The 21,040-nt window shown below is 40.8% G+C and overlaps 1 protein-coding gene across 1 annotated transcript; it reads left to right on the top strand.

Moving 5' to 3' along the window:
• The first annotated feature begins 2,707 nt into the window (after positions 1-2,707).
• FASLG (Fas ligand) lies at positions 2,708-14,406 on the top strand. Its single transcript, XM_032291380.1, has 4 exons — positions 2,708-3,977; positions 4,532-4,577; positions 8,756-8,812; positions 10,036-14,406. Exons 1-4 carry the CDS (start codon positions 3,630-3,632, stop codon positions 10,428-10,430), a joined length of 846 nt encoding a protein of 281 aa, XP_032147271.1. The 5' UTR covers positions 2,708-3,629; the 3' UTR covers positions 10,431-14,406.
• Positions 14,407-21,040: the final 6,634 nt, after the last annotated feature.

The following is a 21,040-nucleotide window of genomic DNA, read 5'->3' as shown; positions in this document are numbered from 1 at the left end:
CTCTTCAGTTTAAATTCCCACCAGCCTTTTATTTGTTTATTAAGTTCATCTCTCAAAGGCAAATGTTATTTTCTTTAGCATTCACAGAACTAAGATCTACCTGTAACAATTATTTCTTCTTATTAATAAGGTTTTGGAAGTATCCCAAAACGTAATGGGTCCCTGTTATTGTACATACGGGTGTTTTATTTTTCGATGATTTTGCCCACCTGTGATTGTTTGGTGTTATTACCGAAGATCAATACAAGTGTTTAAAATGCTCTCTTTGACTCTATTTCAGCTCAGATTCTCTCTATACCTGGAGGATAGTGGGAGGGTCGGGGGCAGGCTTGGACCTCTAATTTCTTCTGTTGCAGAGTGAATCAAAAGAAGCAGCAGGGAAGGAGATGTGAAAGTAGAGTGTAATTCTTATTGGAGAGTGCTGGTAGTTTCTGCGGGAGTTTGAGATGGAAAAGTCAGGAGGTATTAGCCTGAAGTGGAGGGGCCTCTCTGTTCAGGGTACGGTCTCAGATACTGGATGCCAAACATTGACTTTGCACTTTCCCCCACAACCTCTCTCCCTCTCTCCACTTCATTTGTCCTTAACGGAAGAAGGTCAACTACATTAAGTCTACAGAGGAATTATTTGGGGAAAGATTCACTAAATTTACAACAAGAACATCTGTTGAGTGCCTACCTTGGTGGTAGGGACTATTCTAAGTGTATAAAATGCTTTGACTCATTTAATCCTCTTAACTTCCATAAAGCAGGTACTGTTAGGATCATGCTTATTTTTATAGATGAGAAAACTGTGGCACTGAGGAGGGAAAGTGACTTGTCCAGCGCACACAGCTAATGAGCAGAAGAGCTGGGATTGGACGCCACATAGTTTAACAACTCCAGAACCACCCACCTCCAACCATCATGCAACACTACCTGCCAATCTTCCCCATCCAGGATATGGTGAATTTTTCCCACTTATTTGAATCTTTGCCATTGTCAGTAGAATTTTTATAATTTAAAAAGCATGGTTCTGAACAATTTTTATTAGTTATTTTGCGATTTTCAAATAGTTTTTTTTTTTGTTGTATGTATGGTAGAATTCTTAAAATTACAGTTTCTGATTATAATGAAGTTTAAACTTAGTTCATAATGATAAATAAAGCCACAAGTGAGTTCAAAAGCTCGTTAACTCGTGCACAATCATGCTAGTCTCATCCCTTGCACTGTTTAAGAGTGGCTAGTGGGATGTGAGCAGGAGTGCCTGGCAAGGTGGCGGTGGGAGCTGATGCTAAAGAGCCATGGGTGATGCCAAGGAGCTTGCACTACTCCTGGAATCAAACCTTTCAACAGTGAGATCATCAGGTTTGCTTTTTAAAAAACATCTTTGTCGTAGCATTTTACTGGGTGATTCAGGCTTGGGAAAAATTGGTGGCAGGTCACCTGTTAGAGCATCATTGCAGTATTTCAGGTGAGAGATAATAAAAATCTGACCCTGGGCAATAGCAGTAAGAAAAATGGGAATGGCAAGGATAGGGGAGGGGGGCGGTATACTGAGGGGAGGGTAAGGAACAGGTCTCAGGTAAAAGCAACAATCCTGGGTGACCAGTTAAATGTTGGGGAGAAGAAAAGAGAGGAGATGAAGTTGTCTCCAGAAAGAGTGGCCTCAGGAGAAACGGGTTGTATGGAGATGGGGTTGGGGTGGGGTGGGCAGAATCTATCTATCGGGGAAATAGGACCTTTGGTGTTGGTTTGGTACAGGTGAGTAGGCCTGAATGATAGTCACAGAAATCCCAAAGCATAATATAAAAATGAATGAAATTTGAAAAGTAATAAACATGAAAAAAATAAAAAATCGGGATTTATGGGGGATTTGTATATGGCTTATATTGGAGAATAATTAGCTAACTACTTGAAAGTTATTGGCGTATAAATGGTATTGGAGGCCAGAGAAGAAAGGGTGAGGTGAGCCCAAGGAGAGAGGCCAGCTTTAAACAAAACAAAACAAAAAAACAAAGAAATAGGACCCAGAGTTAAATTTGAATGTCAGATTATACAATAAATACTTGTTTAGTATATTCCATGTGTGGACACGTTTAAGACATACTTGTCCTAAAAATTATGTATTATTTATCCGAAATTCAAATTTAATTGGTCACCATGTATTTAATCTGGCAACCATAACAGCAGCTGCACACAGAAATGTCAGCAGAGACCAGGCAGGCCTTTCAGATGGTGAGGTGATGTGTGAGACACAGGGGTGTGGTGGAGGCTGGGTGACCCAGAACACCTGTCCTTCATTCTCAGGGGTAGCTGCTACCCAGTTCCCGCTGATTGGGTTTGCAGACATGGCCTTGAGGGTGTCTGGCATTTTGATGTTTCAAAACAGAATAGAAATATGTATTTTAATGTGTATTTAAATATATATAATTTTTTTAATATCGATATTAAAAGTGGTCAGTTGGGCTGGCTGAGTGCAGTGGCCCATGCCTATAATCCCAGCACTTCAGGAGACTGAGGGGGGAGGATCTCTAGAAGTCAGGAGGCTGAGACCAGCCTGGGCACCATAGCAAGTCCCCATCTCTACAAAAAAATAGAATAAATTAGTCAGGTGTAGTGACCAATGCCTATAACCCCAGAAACTTGGGAGGTCAAGGCAAGAGGATTGCTTGAGCCCAGGAGTTTGAGGCTGCAGTGAACTACGATAGCACCACTGCACTCCAGCCTGGGAGGCAGAGTGAGACTCCGTCTCTCTTTAAATAAATAAGTAAATAAATAAAGTGTGCAACCAGTGAAAAGAAAAGCATTGTGAAATACAAAGCAGCTCTGTGGGTTCCACTGGTTTGCAGCCTCTGAGCTAATTTCTGAAGTGGGTGTAGCAGGTTTTTGCTCTGTAAATTATGGTGATTTGCTGGTCAGGGTAGATGATACTTGTGTGTGGGGAAGGGATGATGGCAACAGATGTTCTCCTTTTGCAAAAAGTAAAATGTGGGAGTGACTTCTTTGGATGACTTCATGGTCTCTCACCTCAGAGCCATTTGCAGTAAAATTTTTATAGTTTTAAAAATATGATTCTGAACAATTTTTGTTAGAGTTATTTTGGGATTTTAAAATAGTTTTTTAGTTGTATATATTGTAGAATTCTTAAAATTATACAATGATAATTTATAAAAATGCATACAGTTATAATTCATAAAATTATACCTCCACTGGCCATTCTCATGTAGCTGGGAGCAGTTGGCACCAACAGGGCCACATCCCAGTGCTGACCTGCTCTGCAGGACCCAAGGAAGGCGAGCATAGCCTACCAGCCTTTTTGAGTAGCCCAGCGACAGCACCTGGGGCTTCGAAGGCTTTCATCCGAAAATTGTGGGCGGAAACTTCCAGGGGTTTGCTCTGAGCTTCTTGAAACTTCTCAGTTTCAGATGCAAAGTGAGTGGGTGTTTCTCTGAGAAGCAGAATCAGAGAGAGAGATAGAGACAGAGAAAGAGAGAGGTGTTTCCCGTAGCTATGGAAACTCTATAAGAGAGATCCAGCTTCCCTTCTCTTGAGCAGTCAGCAACAGGAGTCCCGTCCTTGACACTTCAGCCTCTACAGGATTAGGAAGAAGTAAGACCATTTGCTGGGGCTGGCTGGAGTCACCGGCTGCCATGCAGCAGCCCTTCAATTACCCATATCCCCAGATCTACTGGGTGGACAGCAGTGCCAGCTCTCCCTGGGCCCCTCCAGGCACAGTGCTTCCCTGTCCAACCTCTGTGCCCAGAAGGCCTGGTCAAAGGAGACCACCGCCACCGCCGCCGCCACCACCACCACTACCACCTCCACCACCACCACCACTGCCTCCGCTACCACTGCCACCCCTGAAGAAGAGAGGGAACCACAGCACAGGCCTGTGTCTCCTCGTGATGTTTCTCATGGTTCTGGTGGCCTTGGTAGGACTGGGACTGGGGATGTTTCAGCTCTTCCACCTTCAGAAGGAGCTGGCAGAACTCCGAGAGGTAAGCCTGCTGGGGGACTGCCGTGCCCTGGAAGCACCGGGCACAAGGGGTGCAGGGCCCACTGCCTGGCCTGCCAAGTGCTTTTCAGTTCCTTTTTTTTTTTTTTTTTAATCTTAGAAATGGGTTGTTCTAGTTATTCTGTTCTATAGGCAGAGAAATGGAGGCTCATATGAGTGTGGGGAATACATTTTGTTTTGTAAAGAGTCAGAGCCCAGCAGTTTTCCTCATGTGTCGACTAAGTCTGTTGAACCACTTCCTGCCTCGTACCTAGTGTTTTAAGGAGTAACGAACAAACCAAACTTTTACGTTTTGCTTGGAAGTAAATTTGTTCAGATGACCAAACCGAATCTTGAAAGTACTTAAAATACGGGTACGATTCCAAATCACAAAACTGAGGGACAGTGAAGCAAAATTGCTTGGCCAAAGTCTGAGTTAGCAAAATTTCTGAGGTATTTGGATTCTCTTTCCAGGGCTTGGTTTATTTGACACTTCTGCCTCTTTTGCTTAAAGAATTTTATGTTTATTATACATCTTTTCTCTTTCTCTTTTACTAGTCTACCAGCCAGAGGCATACAGCATCATCTGTGGAGAAGCAAATAGGTGAGTCCTTTTCCGTGGGCACATTGAGTTCCCAAAGATGATCCTCAGCACTGAACTATGTTAATGGAATGCCTTATATTCTGTCCTACACTTTGGCTTATGTGTGCTATGAGAGGAATTCTGGCTGATTCTGAATCTCCGGTCAATATGATTCCTTGAGCTGCTTTAAAAATGTGAAGTGAATGTGAATTCACATTCACTCAGCTCACAATCAGTATAGCTGAGCGCTGCACACAATTCAAAATCACTTTCACTTGACTTTGGAAACAGACACACATACACAACCTGGACCTTTGCCCCCTGAGGGATGGCTCCAGGCCTGTCTCCTACAGACATCTTGATCCTGGCAAACATGCCAGTGGCTTTGACTCCTGGGAAGAGAAGGGCGAGGTGAAGGCAGAGATAGATATTTCTCAGAAACACCCTTTCCTCTTTTAAAGTCTCTAAAGAGATTACAGTGAAGCTTTATTTATAAACAATTTTATAGGATGTATGCTTTTAATGAGGATAATCAATTGCCCACAATAGGATGGTTTTTCTTGAAGTCACTGAGAAGCTTAAGGGAAGACTTCAGCCATCATTCAAAGGACGTTTAGCTTCACCCTCAGAGATGGTCATGAGGTACCCTTGATCACAAAGGAAAACCCTTTGTATGGGAGCTAGGACAAGAAGATGACATGCTGAACACTGATTTCATGAAATTTCAGGGCATAGTTTTGCAAGCTCTGTACAGATAGATTTTACGACGCACTTCACTAGTCTTAAGATTCACTGAAATTTTAGATTTAGATTTACAATGAGATTCATTGAATTTTTAGAGTTGGAAGGAAGCTTAGAATATATCTAGTCCAGTCATTCCATCTTTTGGAAGAGAAACAAAATACCAGACAGATTAGGTGAACACGCCCAAGACCACTGGTATGGAACTGGGGCTGGAAGGGACACAGGCTCCTGATGCCTTGTCACCTACAGGGCTTTCCAGCACATGAACCGGTGCCTCATTAAGTAGGGAAACTCCCAACTCTCTGTAGTGACCATGGAATGAGAAATAGATGAAAAGCAGAATACCTCTGCAAAGAGAATGGGTAAATCTCATCCTTAGAAACTCAGAAGCAAGCAGAAGGCAGCACTGGCCATCTATTAAGTGGAGCAAGTTTCAGTTACTCTGGGTGTGGCTACTGCAGGCGACCCAGTCGCCGGTCTACTATCCCTGATTGTTAAGTTCTTATAGGAGCCACTGTTGGATGCTCTGGCTCCTGTGTCTGTGTCCTAATCCTTAAATGTTAGAACTTCCATATGTACCCAAGCAGAGTGGAAATATTTGTTAGAAAAATGAAGCCTCTGGAGGATGTCTTAAATAAGATCATTTTGAAAATCTGTGGAATGTGCCTGGTCCAATAGGTAGCTAATTATTCATCTTTCACCCACTCTCTGGAGTCAGTTTAGGGATTAAAAGTCAAATTATCAGATGAGTCAGGTCCATCTACCCCGTAAGTAATTATCTTCTCTAGATGGACCAGAAATTGGTAAATTATCACATGGAAATCACATGAGTAATTTTACTAATAAGAAAAGAGATGCAAATTAAAATAATGCAGATTAAAAATAGGAAATATCAAATTTTCATCAAATTGGTAAAGATTAAAAAAAAAAAACCAGATTGACAAAGATTTGAGAGAAAAGAGCCTGTTCAAACATTTGTTTCAGCCAATGTACATGTAAATTGCTATAGCTTTCTCTGAAGAGCGCTTTGGAAATACAATCAAAAGCTTGGAACTAATAGTTTACGTTGTAATCCCATAGCTAAGAATTTATCTTAAGAAAATAATCAGAGATGTGCCTGTGCCTGAAGATTTACATATAAGGATGTTCATTACTTCCTTATGAGCCTATTTATAATAAACGATTCAGAAGAAACTTGAATGCCTCATACTCGGTTAGTCATATATATTATGATGTATTCAGATGAGAGCTTAATAAGCAGCAACTAAAAATGATATATCAGAAGGACATTTAATGCCTTGGAGATTGTGCACTCTATTGCTAGATAAAAAGGCAAGTTACAAAAGGGTATGTTTAGTTTCATACTGACTATGTAAGCATGTATGCACATTTTATATTCTTAGAAAGGAACCAGAAAGTTTTATATACTGGCGTACTCACAGCGATTTTCTCTGAGAGATACTATTATAGATTATTTACTCTTTAATTTCCTCCTTTTTACATTTTCCATTTTTTTTTTCAGTTAACTAATTAAATATCTTATTCATTCACATCTGTGAGGCTAGATGTTGGATGCTGGATGCTGATTGAGGATGAGTGAGCCCAGGGGGCCTGTCCTTAGGGAGCTTTTAGCGTGGTGAAGAAGCCAAAAAAAGCAAGCAAACAGACCATGCAATTTCAAAGTTGTACTCAGTGCAACCTAAGATGGAATGGTCTGGAGAACCCTCTCTGAGGAGGTGTTGTTTATGCTGACACCCGTGGGGGTGAGAAGCCGCAGAGGGAAGGGCTGTGTGCATGTGCTGTGGAGTGTGGTGGGGCTGGGAGAGAGCATTTCAGTGCTGGGAATGGCACGTGCAAAAACCCTGGGGCAGGAAGCACTCATCACCAGTGTCTAGGATATATCTGCAGTTTATTTATTCCAGTATTTGTATAGCAGATATTCTTAGTGAGCATCTTCTGTGAGAATAACATTGTACTAGGCTCTGTGAGGGATATAAAGACATGTGGTTCTCTCTTCCGTTTCCTGCCGGTGCATGGCTGAATGCCAGATCAGTCGCTCGGATGGTTTGCGGTGTAGGAATGCAGAGGAGACTCAGTTTTGCCTTTCCTGTTCGCTAACACCTCCTTCGTGGTGGGGTGTCTTGAGTGACTTCAGAGGTCCCGATTGCTCAGGCAATGTTCTCTGCGGATTGGGCCATTCTCATACCATGTGTGACTTTTACAGGCTAATCATGAACCTGATGTAGACAAGCACTTTGTGTGAATATCAATTGATGTCTCAGTTAGCCGAATTCATTAGCTAAGTGGCAGCTGTCTATGTTGTCTGAAATAGTTGAAGTCAGAGAAATGGTGTCTGTTTTGAGAACTATTGTCTGTCCTTCCATTTAATTTGTCCAGCATTTGTTAGTAACATATCCTGTGTTAGAAACTGGGCTACTCTGGTAAATTCAACATATTGTAAGAAACCTGTCATTATTTGAGGGGAATAAGATAAGTTATGTAGTTATCCCAGAGAAGAGGAGTCAGAAAGAGCGGGGAAAACAGAGTGATCCTAGATTTCAAAAGAGGGGAAGATCATATTTGATCAAAAAAGGCCTGAGAGCCTTCCCCAAAGAAAGAGATATATTAGTTAGTCCTTATGGGATGTTTAGAAATTTGACACAGAAATCTGTTTGAAAGAACATTATGGGCAGAAGATATGGCATGAACAAAGGCACACAGGAAGGGAAGTGGGGGTATCAGAATACTGTCTAGCTGGGTCTTCTTGGACTAGTTACCCAACTTCTAAGCTTATTTTGCAGTCGATAAGGTGGGATAATACATACCTTGAAGGGTTATGGTGAGTTCTAAATGCAGTAACTGACATGACAGCTCTTTATGAATAAATGTTTATATTAATTATGTTTTATTGTAACATTATAATTTATGCACATGTCAGTCATAATTTTGTTTGTTTTTTACTTCTTTATTTCTGAAATATAGACTACTGTGAGTCCTACAATTCAGACTCACAGGATTAGTATATGTTAGACTGTTGGCATTTATGGTTTTAAAATCTTTTCTTTAAAATGATGGAATTTAGGCTGGGTGTGGTGGCTCACTCCAGCACTTTGGGTGGCTAAGGCAGGCAGATCACCTGAGGTTGGGAGTCGAGACCAGCCTGACCAACATGGAGAAACCCTGTCTCTACCAAAAATACAAAACTATCTGCATGTGGTGGTGCATGCCTGTAATCCCAGCCACTTGGGAGGATAGGGCAGGAGAATTCCTTGAATCCGGGAGGTGGAGGTTGCAGTGAGCCGGGAACGTGCCATTGTACTTAAGCCTGAGCAACAAGGGTAAAACTCTGTCTCAAAAAAAAAAAAAAAAAAAAAAAAAAAAGGATGAAATTTAAATTCCCACCAAAATAATCGCATTTCATTTTAACATGTGTTTTTCCTCTCTCTGTCACACAGGCCACCCTAGTCCACCCCCTGAAAGAAAGGAGCAGAGGAAAGTGGCCCATTTAACAGGTCTGTATCTGGAAGGTACAGGTGGGGTTTGGGAAAGCTTTTGGCAACAGGCAGAACGGCTACTTGGTTTCATTACTGGGCTTTAGAGAGTTGTTACTTCCTGGTGACAGTATTTGAACCCAATAATACTAACATCTTTCTTGTCGAGTCAGTCTTACAAACATACTTTGAGCCCCTATTCTCTGGGCAAGGGCCTCTTCTAAATTGGAGACCTCGAGCTGATTATGACATGACCCCTGTCCATGACCTCATTCTTTTCAGTCATTCCCAAGTCCCTTGGGGATTGGGGCCACAGATCCAAAAGGTGAGAGCTGAGAAGGTGAGGAATGAGGACTTATTTTCATCAGTGCTTTCTTGGTTTTCTGGAAGAGCTTTACTCTGCTTTGTCCAAGAGTATAAACAGGAGTGAGAAGGGAAACTCAGTCCTGGCACTTGTTGACTTTCAGCCTGTGTCTGCAAAGTGGCGTGAAATGATATGGTATGGGCACTCCCATTGTAAGCTTCATAAATAACTGAGATGTGGATAAATATCACAGAAAGTGGCAGGCTATTGTCCCTGGTATGATTTAGGCAGAAATTGTAGAATGATCCAGTCAGATCAGCAGACACTTATTGAGTACCTGCTGTGTGCCAATTTTGGGATGTGAAAATGAGTAGCACATGGCTCTTGCCCCCAGGGAGCTTGACATCTGATAGGGAAAGACAGGCACTTCTGATGATTTTAGTACCGCAGAGATTTAGGTTATGTTCACGATGCTGTGGGGATACAAAGAAAAGGGAACTGTAGCCCAAATTGAGGAGTGAAAAATTCATACTGCAGGTGAGAAGATGGACCAGATGGTTCCTAAGATCCTTCCCAACTCTAGAGTTCCTTGGATTTAGCTTTTTCCTTCAGGAAAGGACTTCAAAGCCTAGCAGTTTTGGTGTTAGTTCTGAAAATAATAAAATCTTCGTTCCAGAGAGCTAACATTTTCTAATAATTTTTTACTGCAATTGATTGGGGTATACACTATTGTTCTAATTGTGTGGGTGACAAAACAGGACAACAACGTTTAAGAAATTCTGTGATGGATCAAGTTCTGGCCCCTCAGCCAGTTCTATATAGGCTGTGTCATTCTGGGTAAAACATTTGTTCAAGGAAGGACCCACAGTTTTGCCATAGAAACTTAGTTTGTTGGATGCATGACATTCTTGGCTGAAAGCTCCTTTTGAATTTATTTCAGGCAAGCCCAACTCAAGGTCCATGCCTCTGGAATGGGAAGACACCTATGGAATTGTCCTGCTTTCTGGAGTGAAGTATAAGAAGGGTGGCCTTGTGATCAATGAAACTGGGGTGTATTTTGTATATTCCAAAGTATACTTTCGGGGTCAGTCTTGCAACAACCTGCCCCTGAGCCACAAGGTCTACATGAGGAACTCTAAGTATCCCCAGGATCTGGTGATGATGGAGGGGAAGATGATGAGCTACTGCACTGCTGGGCAGATGTGGGCCCGCAGCAGCTACCTGGGGGCAGTGTTCAATCTTACCAGTGCTGATCGTTTATATGTAAATGTATCTGAGGTATCTCTGGTCAATTTTGAGGAATCTCAGACATTTTTTGGCTTATATAAGCTCTAAGAAAAGCACTTTGGGATTCTTTCCATTATGATTCTTTGTTACATGCACTGAGACTGTTGTATTCAATGAGGGCCTTCTTATGCTCATTTGAGGTCAAGTAAGAAGACATGAACTAAGTGGACCTTGAGACCACAAGGTTCAAAAGGTCTGTAGCTCCTCACTCACCTAACGTTTATGAGCCAGACAAATGGAGGTATATGACTGAAGAATATCTGGGCTGCCATGTGAAGAGGCAGAAGCGTGGAAAAGCAGCTGCCAGGTGTTCTACATTCATCTTCAGTGCCTGAAAGTATTTGGGCACATTGAAAAGGACACCTTTTAACTCACCTCTCAGGGGTGGGCCTTGCTACCTCAAGGGTGACTGTCTTTCTGATACATGGTTGTGACATGGTTGTTTAAGGGATGGGAAAGGAGGACTAGAGGCTTGCATAATAAGCTAAAGAGGCTGAAAGAGGCTGATGCTCCACTAGCAGCATCTTCACTTCTAAACACACAGCCTGAGCCATCGCTGATAGTAACAGAGAAGCAAGAGAGATATTATGGGGACCCATTCATTCCTAACACAGCATGTGTATTTCCAGTGCAATCGTAAGGGTGTGTGTGTGTGTATGTGTGTGTGTGTGTGTGTGTGTGTGACTAAAGAGAGAATGTAGAGATTATGAAATACATATTAGGAAAATATGGGTTGCATTTGGTGATAGAGTTTGAATGCTTCTTGACAATAAACTCTAATAGTTCTTAAAAATTATTGATTTTCAGCTACTGATGAAGTTTTCCTATAATATAATAAATATTTATATAGATGTACATTTTTGGGAAAAGAAAACATGTAATATAAAGTATATGTTAGGATACAGATAATTTTTAGCAAATATTTTACTAAAATTTGAATTTTTTGCTTATTATTTCTTTCTTCTATGGTTTCTTTTTTTTTTTTTTTTTTTTTGGTTTCTTTATTCATTACAATGCCAGACCACTTTAAGAAGAATTTGCTGGGGTGAGAAGAACTATGAGGCAACCTTTCCACCTTTGCCCAGTCTTCTTTCTCTCTATATATTTTCTTCCCTCTTCACCTCCCAGAGATTCCATTACCAATATTATGACCAGTGTTAAGCTTACCCAATTTTCCATAGATTTGATGAGAAATTATCTTTTCCTGAAGGCACAACCATGGCACAGTGAAAAGGGCACATATTTTGGATTAAAAAACTTAGATTTGAATCTTTGTTTTTCCGTCTACTACCTATGTAATCACTGGTCAGGTCTCTTGACCTTCCTTGAACAAAAAAAGAGCTGATGTGTACATAAAATACAGACACATAGAACATAAAAAAATGGTGTCTACCATTACTAATCAGCCACTCTGTTAGAGCTACTTTGTTCTCCAGAGGCTACTGGTCTGTGGGATCCATCTAAGCACATGGTTTCTTGTATTCTCATACTTGTTACTCACAATGCCCTTTTCCTGGTTTCTTCAACTACTCATTGTCATGGGTGCTCCCTAGACTTTGTTATCATTAAAAAGTATAGTAATTCCTTTGGCATTTGATTTCAGATGTCTTATTTTCACAACATCATCTCCTATTATTCTAGTGGAATTGGTCTAACATTTTCTTTATGAAAACTTTTTTGAAAATATTAAGACTTCTCTAATAAATGAACTTTATTATTTTCATATATATATATATACATATATATATGTGTGTATATATATATGTATATATATATATCAGCTCCTTCCATATCTTCATTTCTCTCTATGTCCAGCATATTTCATCATCTGTCATGACATCCAGTACCTTGGAAAGACTCTGAACTCTAAAATACTCTCTTCCTCCACTGTATTCCCTTTCCAGAAATTCTATTTGCTTTAAGCTGTCATCCTAGCAGCTGGGTGTTGCTGGACAAAAATTACCCAAACAGACTGCCTAGTGTTATTTTATTTTTATCTAACACGAATTTAAATCAATCAATTATTGATCTGTCACTGATTTAGTTTTATTTTTTGATTGATTTGAATAAGTAGTACACGTACATGGTACAAGGGCAGAGACAAGGAAAACTGCTGGGTGACCAGAGTTAAAACTATCATTTAGAATATATTCAAATACTTGTTGAATACGTTAACGAACAAAACCAAGGCTTCAGGTTGAAAATTGTCATCTGCTCTCCCTAAAACTCTTGTATTCATTCATCTGCTCTGGAGGGTCAGGTTCCTTAACAGGTGCCTCCTGGAGAAATTCCAGTAGGTACATTTACCCTTCCGATGGCTGACTGCTGGACTGTATTCCCAGCCCTGAGGGTGAAATCCTCCTCATCCACTCTCTCCCCTTTTGGCTTCAACTATCAAGTATGCCAGTTCCAAAGGGTCATAGGAAGTTGGCTAGACCATGATTCTTTTGCAAATGGACCCTTCTAGATATTGGTACAAGAGCACAGTGTAAGTGGGGAGGGGCCTGAGCATCCCGAGCTGAACTGATGCTGTCAGCTGGTAATGATACTGCTGACACTTTCATCTCCCTAAGTCTGAGCTGCACTAGGATGCCTTTGGGACTTTCTGAAGGTAGAATTGTAGCTCACTATGCTTTACTGATTCCAGAGAAGAGGTACTGACAGTCCCTTTAGGAACCTTAATTTTTTTTTTAACCTCAGTTGGAACATAAGGAATGTAAAAAATTCAAAGCTTTTTAATATGTTTATTGAAAATTGGATTGGCATTGTTCCTTTATGAAATGCTAAACCCAAAGTAGAACACACCACAAACACATACATACGTAAAGGGTGCTTCTAGTTCAGTAGTTTGAGGTTTTCATTTTTTTTTCTTTCTTTTCAAGCAACCAAAAGCACATGAAACCCACTTCTTTTCTCAGTCCCCCAGTGTGGTGACTTTGTCTTCTCTGAAGTAGGTTTTGACTTACCACAGTTAACAGGAAAAGAGCTCTATTGTGGGGGCATCATTGTGTGACTTAAGTGAAACAGTCACTCATAGAAAGAGGAGAATTGGAGAGAGAAGCTGCCCGCCACCCCCACTCCCCAAAGTCACTGTATAAACTTTCCTTAGTGGGTTAAGCCCTGGACTTGCCCTGGTCCTTATCTAAGGAAGTATGGAGGCCACGTGTTGAATTACATTTTTCTAAGGGGTCTGGTAAGTTCTGGTGTTTGTAGAGATACATTTTTACGTTCTGATTTCTTTTTCTTTCCCAAGGCTTTTGATCATCCAAAGACAGAATGTGGGGATTCTAGAAAAGGGAAATTAGAACCCCATTCCTTAAGGGAAAGGGTTCAGAAATAAATCCTATTTGGAAATAGTAAGTCATTGATGGTACAGGGACCTTTGGGATTCACTTGGAAACTAATCTGCCTTGGCAATGTAGATAGTTAAGTCGGTACTCTGTCCTTACAGGTTCACCCAGAAGACAGGAACGAATCATGCCAGTGATGACTTTCTCACTTTTATCAAAGCTTCCCCTTTACTGGGAAACATTTTTCTAGAGTTCTGGCTGGTACATCATCAGAAAAAGGGCAATGCAGATATTCCTCCTCCCCTTCTTGGACATTCCTTCGGCCCTATGGGATCACCCCTTTCTTCTAATTCTCCATGGAATGACATACGCCTCCATTTCACATTCTGTGGAAAGTTTATTCTTCAAGTTTTCTGAGAATTTCAGGGAAGACCCTCATTCCCTTGGGCAGTCCACGTTATCGCAAATTGCCTGGCTTTCGCTGGTTTCTGCAGTGGACTGCTATCTACATTCCTGACGTGCCCACTGTGGAATGCCTTTGTTGCCAACCAGGCATCACTACCACAAGTTGCTGTGTATAAAATTAACTGAAGGTTTGAGGCAATGGAGACACATTACCTTATGACAACACAGAATAAGCCACACCTAAAAATTAGACATCACCACCATTCCTCAGATTTGCCACAAGTGTCTCCTTAAACTTACCATTAAAAATTCTAGTATTTGAAATAGTATAAGGACTTTCATTCATTCATTTATTCACTCAACAAGTGTTTATTGAATGTCTACCATGTACCAGAAACTTCCTTAGGTATTATGGATACAATGATATAAACAAAATCCCTTATGGAGTTGTATTTTAATGGAGAAATGGTAGACAATAAAAATAAGCAAATGAGTAAGTCATGTGGTAGGAAGTGCTATGAAGAAAAACTAAGTAAGGTAATCCAGTAGGGAGTGATGCAGGCGGAATGTTTGTATGATAAGTTGTGAAAGAACAAGCCACATGGACATCTAGGGAAGAGCACACCAAGCAGAGAAACTGCAAGTGCAAAATCTTAAGACCAAAAGTGTTTTGTGTATTGGAGTGAGCTGGCAGGAAGCAACACTGAAGAGGTATACAGGGACCACATGGTGCAGGGTCCTGGAAACTTTGGAAAGCAGTGTGGATTTTCTTCTAAGTGTGATGGAAAGTCACTAGAGGACCAAGAGCAGACAGTGATATGACCTAATTTACAGCGTAAAAGGACTATTCTGGTTGCTTATGAAGAATAGACTGTGGTGGGTCAAAAAAAGTCTATTTCAGCAACCTAGATGAGAGGTCAGGGTGGCTTGAATTAGGGTGTTGATTATAATACAGTGGTTAAGACGTACTTTTGATACTCGAGGTAACAAGATTTGCTAATGGACTAGATGTGGGAGCGCATGAAATGAAAATTCTCTCATTTTTGGTCCAATCAGCGTGTGTATGTAAACATGTGTATGTGTGTAAACATACGTGCATGTGTAAATGTGTGGTCTGGGTGGATATTGGTGACACCTTATTGTTTTGGGGTTTCGCTGCTGTCATGTTGGAGGCACAGTCTGTGATACAGGCAGAGAACTCAAGTTTCCTGCTACACATTCCTGGGTTTGTACCAAGAGCTAGCTCATCTCCTGAGAGTCAAGTGTACAGAGAAACCAGCCTGTAGGTTCTTCACGAGGTCTGCTTATGGAAATAACTTCTTTATAACAGCCTTGACAAGGAAGGAACACAGTGTGATTTAAGATTGCCATATATAAACCCAAAGCTGCCACTCCAGTTGCCAAATATCACTCATCACAGATCTTGGATTCAGAAGTAATCATTAGAAATAATATCAGGCGCCTTCCCTTCTAAGATGGAAGTCCTCTTTGCCACATTTCCATCCTCTTTGCCACATTTCCAACAGATGGCCATACAGCCTCTGCTTGAAAACTTTCTGGAGAAGGAGCTCAGTGAAATGCAAGGGAGCCCATTCTGCACTGGATTATATTATTACACTGTAGGAATTTCTTTCTTAGAGTTAATTGAAATCCTCTGCATTATATCTTCCAAACATTGGCCATAGTTTTTTTGCTGCCTCTTACCTCTATAGCATTTAATAACTTACAGATCTCTCTCCTGTACCTTATCTTGTTCAAATTTCACTACAATCCTGTAAGGTAAATTGTTATCCTCATTTTATACATGAAAACAACTGGAAGGTGACGTAGCTAATAAATGGTGGTGCTGTGACTTCATCCTAGTTGTCTAGCTCTAAGATTTATCTTTAGAGTTTCCATATGCAAAGAGATTTCTTAAAATTATACATTATATGCCGGCACTCACCATAAGCCTCATTCCATTAATTTTCAGTGACACCTCTTATTTTTCATTCTTCTCTTTGCTTTTCAATTTCAGTCTCACTTTGCCTAATACCTATAACTCTGTACTATATAATATAAATATGTCATAATATATTGATAAATATGTATTTGAGATCATGACCCAATAGATAGTGGTCTTTTTTGGTCTCTTCTTTAGTTTCTTCCTGACAGTCACTAGTTTCTCTCTCTGTCTCTCTCTCTCTCTCTCTCCTGTGATCTAACTGAATTGCTTCTATTGCCTCAGTGCCACCAGTAGCATCTAGTTTTAATAAGAGAAGAAGGAAATAAATTGAGCTTGGGATCAGAGGGCCTGGGACTGAGTTCAGCCCATGCTACTCAACTAGCAATGTGTGTGATCTTAAGTAAGTCACGTGAACATCTTGAGATTCACCCTGTCCCCTCTGTAAAATGAGGAAGCCGATTTATATTCTCATGGCTTTATAGGAATGTTGTTACTGCCAAATGCAATGAAGCCAGTTTGTGCTTGGGAAATGCATTCCTGAAGGTAAGTCAGTGGAATTGTTATATTCCTCAGCAACTTTCCTGATAGAGTCATTGTTAAAAAAATTCTGACTGTTCAATATTCCCACAAAATTGACCATCTATAATCATGCCACACATAAGATGTCATCAACCATTTAAAAAAAAAAGGAACAATGGGCAGGTAAATATCATCCTCTGGGTATAAAACTAAAGAATACTATCTTATATTGGCATAACCTTTAAAAATATCTTCTCATACCTCTAGTTTTTATTATTTAAATGTGAGATAATACACAGAGAAGCAGCTGTAGGTATCATATTCTGTATAAATATTAGTTGAATACATTAATATATTTTGTGTCTAGTATATGCACAGATTAATATGATTAGCCTTTTTGTTTTTGTTTTTGTTTTTTTTTTTTTTGAGACAGAGTCTTGCTTTGTTGCCCAGGCTGGAGTGCTGTGGCATGATCTCAGCTCATTGTAATCTCCACCTCCTGGGTTCAAGCAATTCTCTTTCCTCAGCCTCCTGAGTAACTGGGAGTATAGGTGCCTGCCACCATGCCCAGCTAATTTTTGCATTTTTAGTAGAGATGGGATTTCACCATGTTGGCCAGGCTGGTCTTGAACTTCTGACCTCAAGTGATCCTCCTGCCTCGGTTTTCCAAAGTGCTGGGATTAGAGGCATGAGCCGCCACGCACGACCTGATTAGCCTTTTTGATGCTTATATTTTTATCCTGAAACAGAATTAAATGGGGTGATATTTAAATGTTTGACTGGGGTAGCATAAATGCTTAAACTCACTATTATCCTGATACCTAATCAAAGGCTTCACTCCGCCTGGGTTAACCCAAGGGATGTGAATTGCTGAGGGACTCCCCCTCCTCCAGTGCTGCTTGCCACAGTGGGAATACAACTTCTTGGTTCTTATGTTGCAGCCCTGGCTTTTGGTAACTGAACCACTTCAAAGACAAAGTGAGTTGAAGTAAAAGATATTCTTGATATTATTAAGATTTTTAATGTCCACATGTGTAAAACATTGAATGCAAGACAAAAATTTTTGCAAGGAGAGTAGAGAATTGGATAAGCATCTATTGACATCTCAAATGTTTCTCTGGGCCTGGATCTTTTAGTTTTATTTTATTTAGGACTCAATTTTCTCACATACTCCACCCAAACACCGGTCCTGCACCACTTCTAGTCTGTTGGAACTTCATACGCATTTTCCAGAAGGAAAAGCTTTCCAAGTTGGTCCTGATTGGAAGAAAAGGTTGTTGGAAGATTAAGGAAGCTACAGAGAAGCTTGTCTCTGGCCCTAAATACATGAACTAAGATTCTAGACTTTTTCAACAGAGATTAAAGATTGTAGAGACTGGGGATTCTGGTAACATGAAATGTGTTTGTTCTCCTCAACCCAACTTCATTGAGAAGAGAAGACAGTTTTGACTAGCTGTTGAGAAAGAGACATAAGGTGTTAAACAGAACTCTAAAGTGTGAACTACAAGGAAAGACTTATCTCAAACCTCAGCATCCTCTTTGCATCATTTCGGTGGTCTGTGTTGTGGCTTCTAAGAAAGTCTGTCTTGGCACGGGTCTGGGAGGGGTGGTGACCAGAAGAAAGCTGTGCAAGGCGCTGGGATGGTTCATACTTCCTTTAGTGCTTTGTTCTTGGGTTCCCTGAGGTTGTTGACTAGGCTGGCCAATTAGCTCTTCCTAACTTCCCAAAAGTACAGGAACAGACTGCTTTTGGAGGGAGTTCTGGAAGGCAGTGTAGTCAGTGGGAGGAGGTGGCCAGAGAGCTGGATTCACTTTTGAAAGAAAGATGAGTGTGATCATGATTTTTCCTCCCTACTAGCAAGTTTACCTTTATGACTCACTATATGAATAAGAGTATCAACTTTTTATCTAAAAATAATTGGACACAAGATTCATTCTTGCCCTGAGTCAAATTATGAAGTATACATAGCCCAATAATTGTTTTAATTTATTGACTCCCTTTTTGTAAGGATTATGCAAATCACCCTACATGTAAGTCTACTCATCCTCATCAACCACAAGTCAAGCATTACGAACTCAATTTTGTAAATTAAAAACTGATTGAGGTTCAGAGAGGGTAAGTAATTTTCCCAAAGTCACAGCAGAACTAGGATTCAAGAGCATACTGGTTTGATCCAAGCACTCTTACCCCAAATAGGCTCATATTCTCAGAGGCATGTGAACCAGAGCAACTCCATCTTAAAGAGGAGCTGCGTAAAATGAGGCTGAGACCTACTGGGCTGCATTTGCAGATGGTTAAGGCATTCTAAGTCACAGGAGTCATTCTAAGTCATAGGAGGTCGGCACAAGATACAGGTCATAAAGACCTTGCTGATAAAACAGGTTACAGTAAAGAAGTCACCTAAATCCCACCAAAACCAAGATGGCCATGAAAGTGACCTCTGGTCGTCCTCACTACTACACTCCCATCAGTGCCATGACAGTTTACGAATGCCATGGCAATGTCAGGAAGTTACGCTGTATGGTCTAAAAAGGGGAGGCATGAATAATCCACCCCTGGCTTAGCATATCGTCAAGAAATAACCATAAATATGGGCAACCATCAGCCCTCAGGGCTGCTCTGTCTATGGAGTAGCCATTCTGGTTTTTTTTTTTTTTTTTTTTTCATTTTTGTGTGTGTGTGTGTGTGTGTGTGTGTGTGTGTGTTTGAGATGAAGTCTCACTCTGTTGCCAGGCTGGAGTGCATCGGCATGATCTTGGCTCACCGCAACCTCTGCCTCCTGGGTTCAAGTGATTCTCCTGCCTCAGCCTCCTGAGTAATTGGTATTACAGGTGCACGCCACCATGCCCGCCTATTTTTATTTTTTATTTTTTTATTTTTTTGTATTTTTAGTAGAGATGGGGTTTTGCCATGTTGGCCAGGCTGGTCTCAAACTTCTGACCTCAGGTGATCCACCTACCTTGGCCTCCCAAAGTGCTGGGATTACAGGTGTGAGCCACCGTGCCCAGCCAGAGTAGCTATTTTTTTATTTCTTTACTTTCTTAATAAACTTGCTTTCACTTTTCACTGCAGACTCGCCCTGAATTAGTTCTTGTGCGAGATCCAAGAACCCTCTCCTGGGGTCTGGATCTGACCCCTTTCCTGTGACATATTTCTGGTGACCACAGAAGGGACTGTAATGCAAACGCCCTGACCCAACGGCTACCTTGGGTAAGTGTTGGGGTTCTGTAACAATACTGCCCCATTATAATGCCAATATTCTTTATTTATTCAACAAACATTTGTTAAGCACTAGGTCCCAAGTGTTGTTTAGGGAATAGATGGTGAACAAGACAGATACATGTTCCTTTCTCCCTTTAAATTTACAGCCCAGTTTGGGGGAGTGGGGAAGAGAAATGGAAAAAGTAAACAAGCAAGTGGAGAGAATTAAAATAGAATTATATTTTGAAGGAAAGAGAGACAGGTAACTTCATTAGAAGGAAGTCTCTCTGAGGAAGTATCATTTAAAATGCCAGTGCAATTATTAGGTGAAACAGCATTTTAGATAGAGAAAACAGCTTTTCACAGGACTGCTTTGGCATTTTGGATAAAACAGTGCGTTATTGTGTGGGACTGTGATACACGTAGCAGTACACTTAGAATTCCTAGTTGCCTAAATGACAGTAGGTCTCCTAGTCAGTGAGAACCAAATCCGACCCCTATTCATTTCCAAACTGCCCTGTGGGGGTGCCTTCCTTCTGTTGTTGAAAACCACTGGCAAGAGCTGTGATCCAAAAATAAGAAAAAGCTTGGCACATAGCAGGAATAAAGTAAAGAACTGTGTGGCTGGGAAAGGGGGTATGGCAAGAGACTGCTGGAGAGGGAGACAGGGCCCCGGATTCAGCAGGGCTGTGTAAACTGGGGTGAGGAATTTGGGTTATATTGTTAGTACTAAGGGAAGCCACTGAAAAGCATAGTTTGTTTTTCAGGGGAATTGGAGAGAAGTGGAAAATTTTGACATATGTTTTGATAGAGTTTCAGTCCCTCTGGGTGTTGGGTGCATGGGAAAGAGATGAATCAAGGATTACACCTACTATTTTTTACTCTGTTTCTTTCACAGCACCAATTGTAATTATTTCCTAGACTTTTTTTTTTTTTCTGTTTGTCTATTTCTCCAATTAGGTCCACATCTATTTTTATTCTGGTGCTCAATGTAAATTATTTCTCTGCTAAGGATCATTTAGGTTATTCCCAAATTTTGCTCTTTGCAAAAAAAAAAAAAAAAAACTACAAAGTTCACACACACGTATGTTTTTTACTTTTCCAAAGGTAAAAAAGATGAAATTGAAAGGGCAAGGCATAAGCTATACATTATAACTTTCTTTTTTGAGACAGAGTCTCACTCTGTTGCCCAGGCTGGAATGCAATGGTGAGATCTTGGCTCACTGCAACCTCCGTCTCCTGGGTTCAAGTGATTCTCCTGCCTCAGCCTCCCAAGTATCTGGGATTACAGGCATGT

This window comes from Sapajus apella, unplaced genomic scaffold (assembly GCF_009761245.1).
Source record: "Sapajus apella isolate SASKATOON/1434 unplaced genomic scaffold, GSC_monkey_1.0 scaffold25, whole genome shotgun sequence".
In the NCBI taxonomy this organism is placed as follows: Eukaryota; Metazoa; Chordata; class Mammalia; order Primates; family Cebidae; genus Sapajus; species Sapajus apella.
The sequence above is the reverse complement of the archived record's forward strand: the minus strand, read 5'-3'. Positions and strand labels throughout refer to the sequence as shown.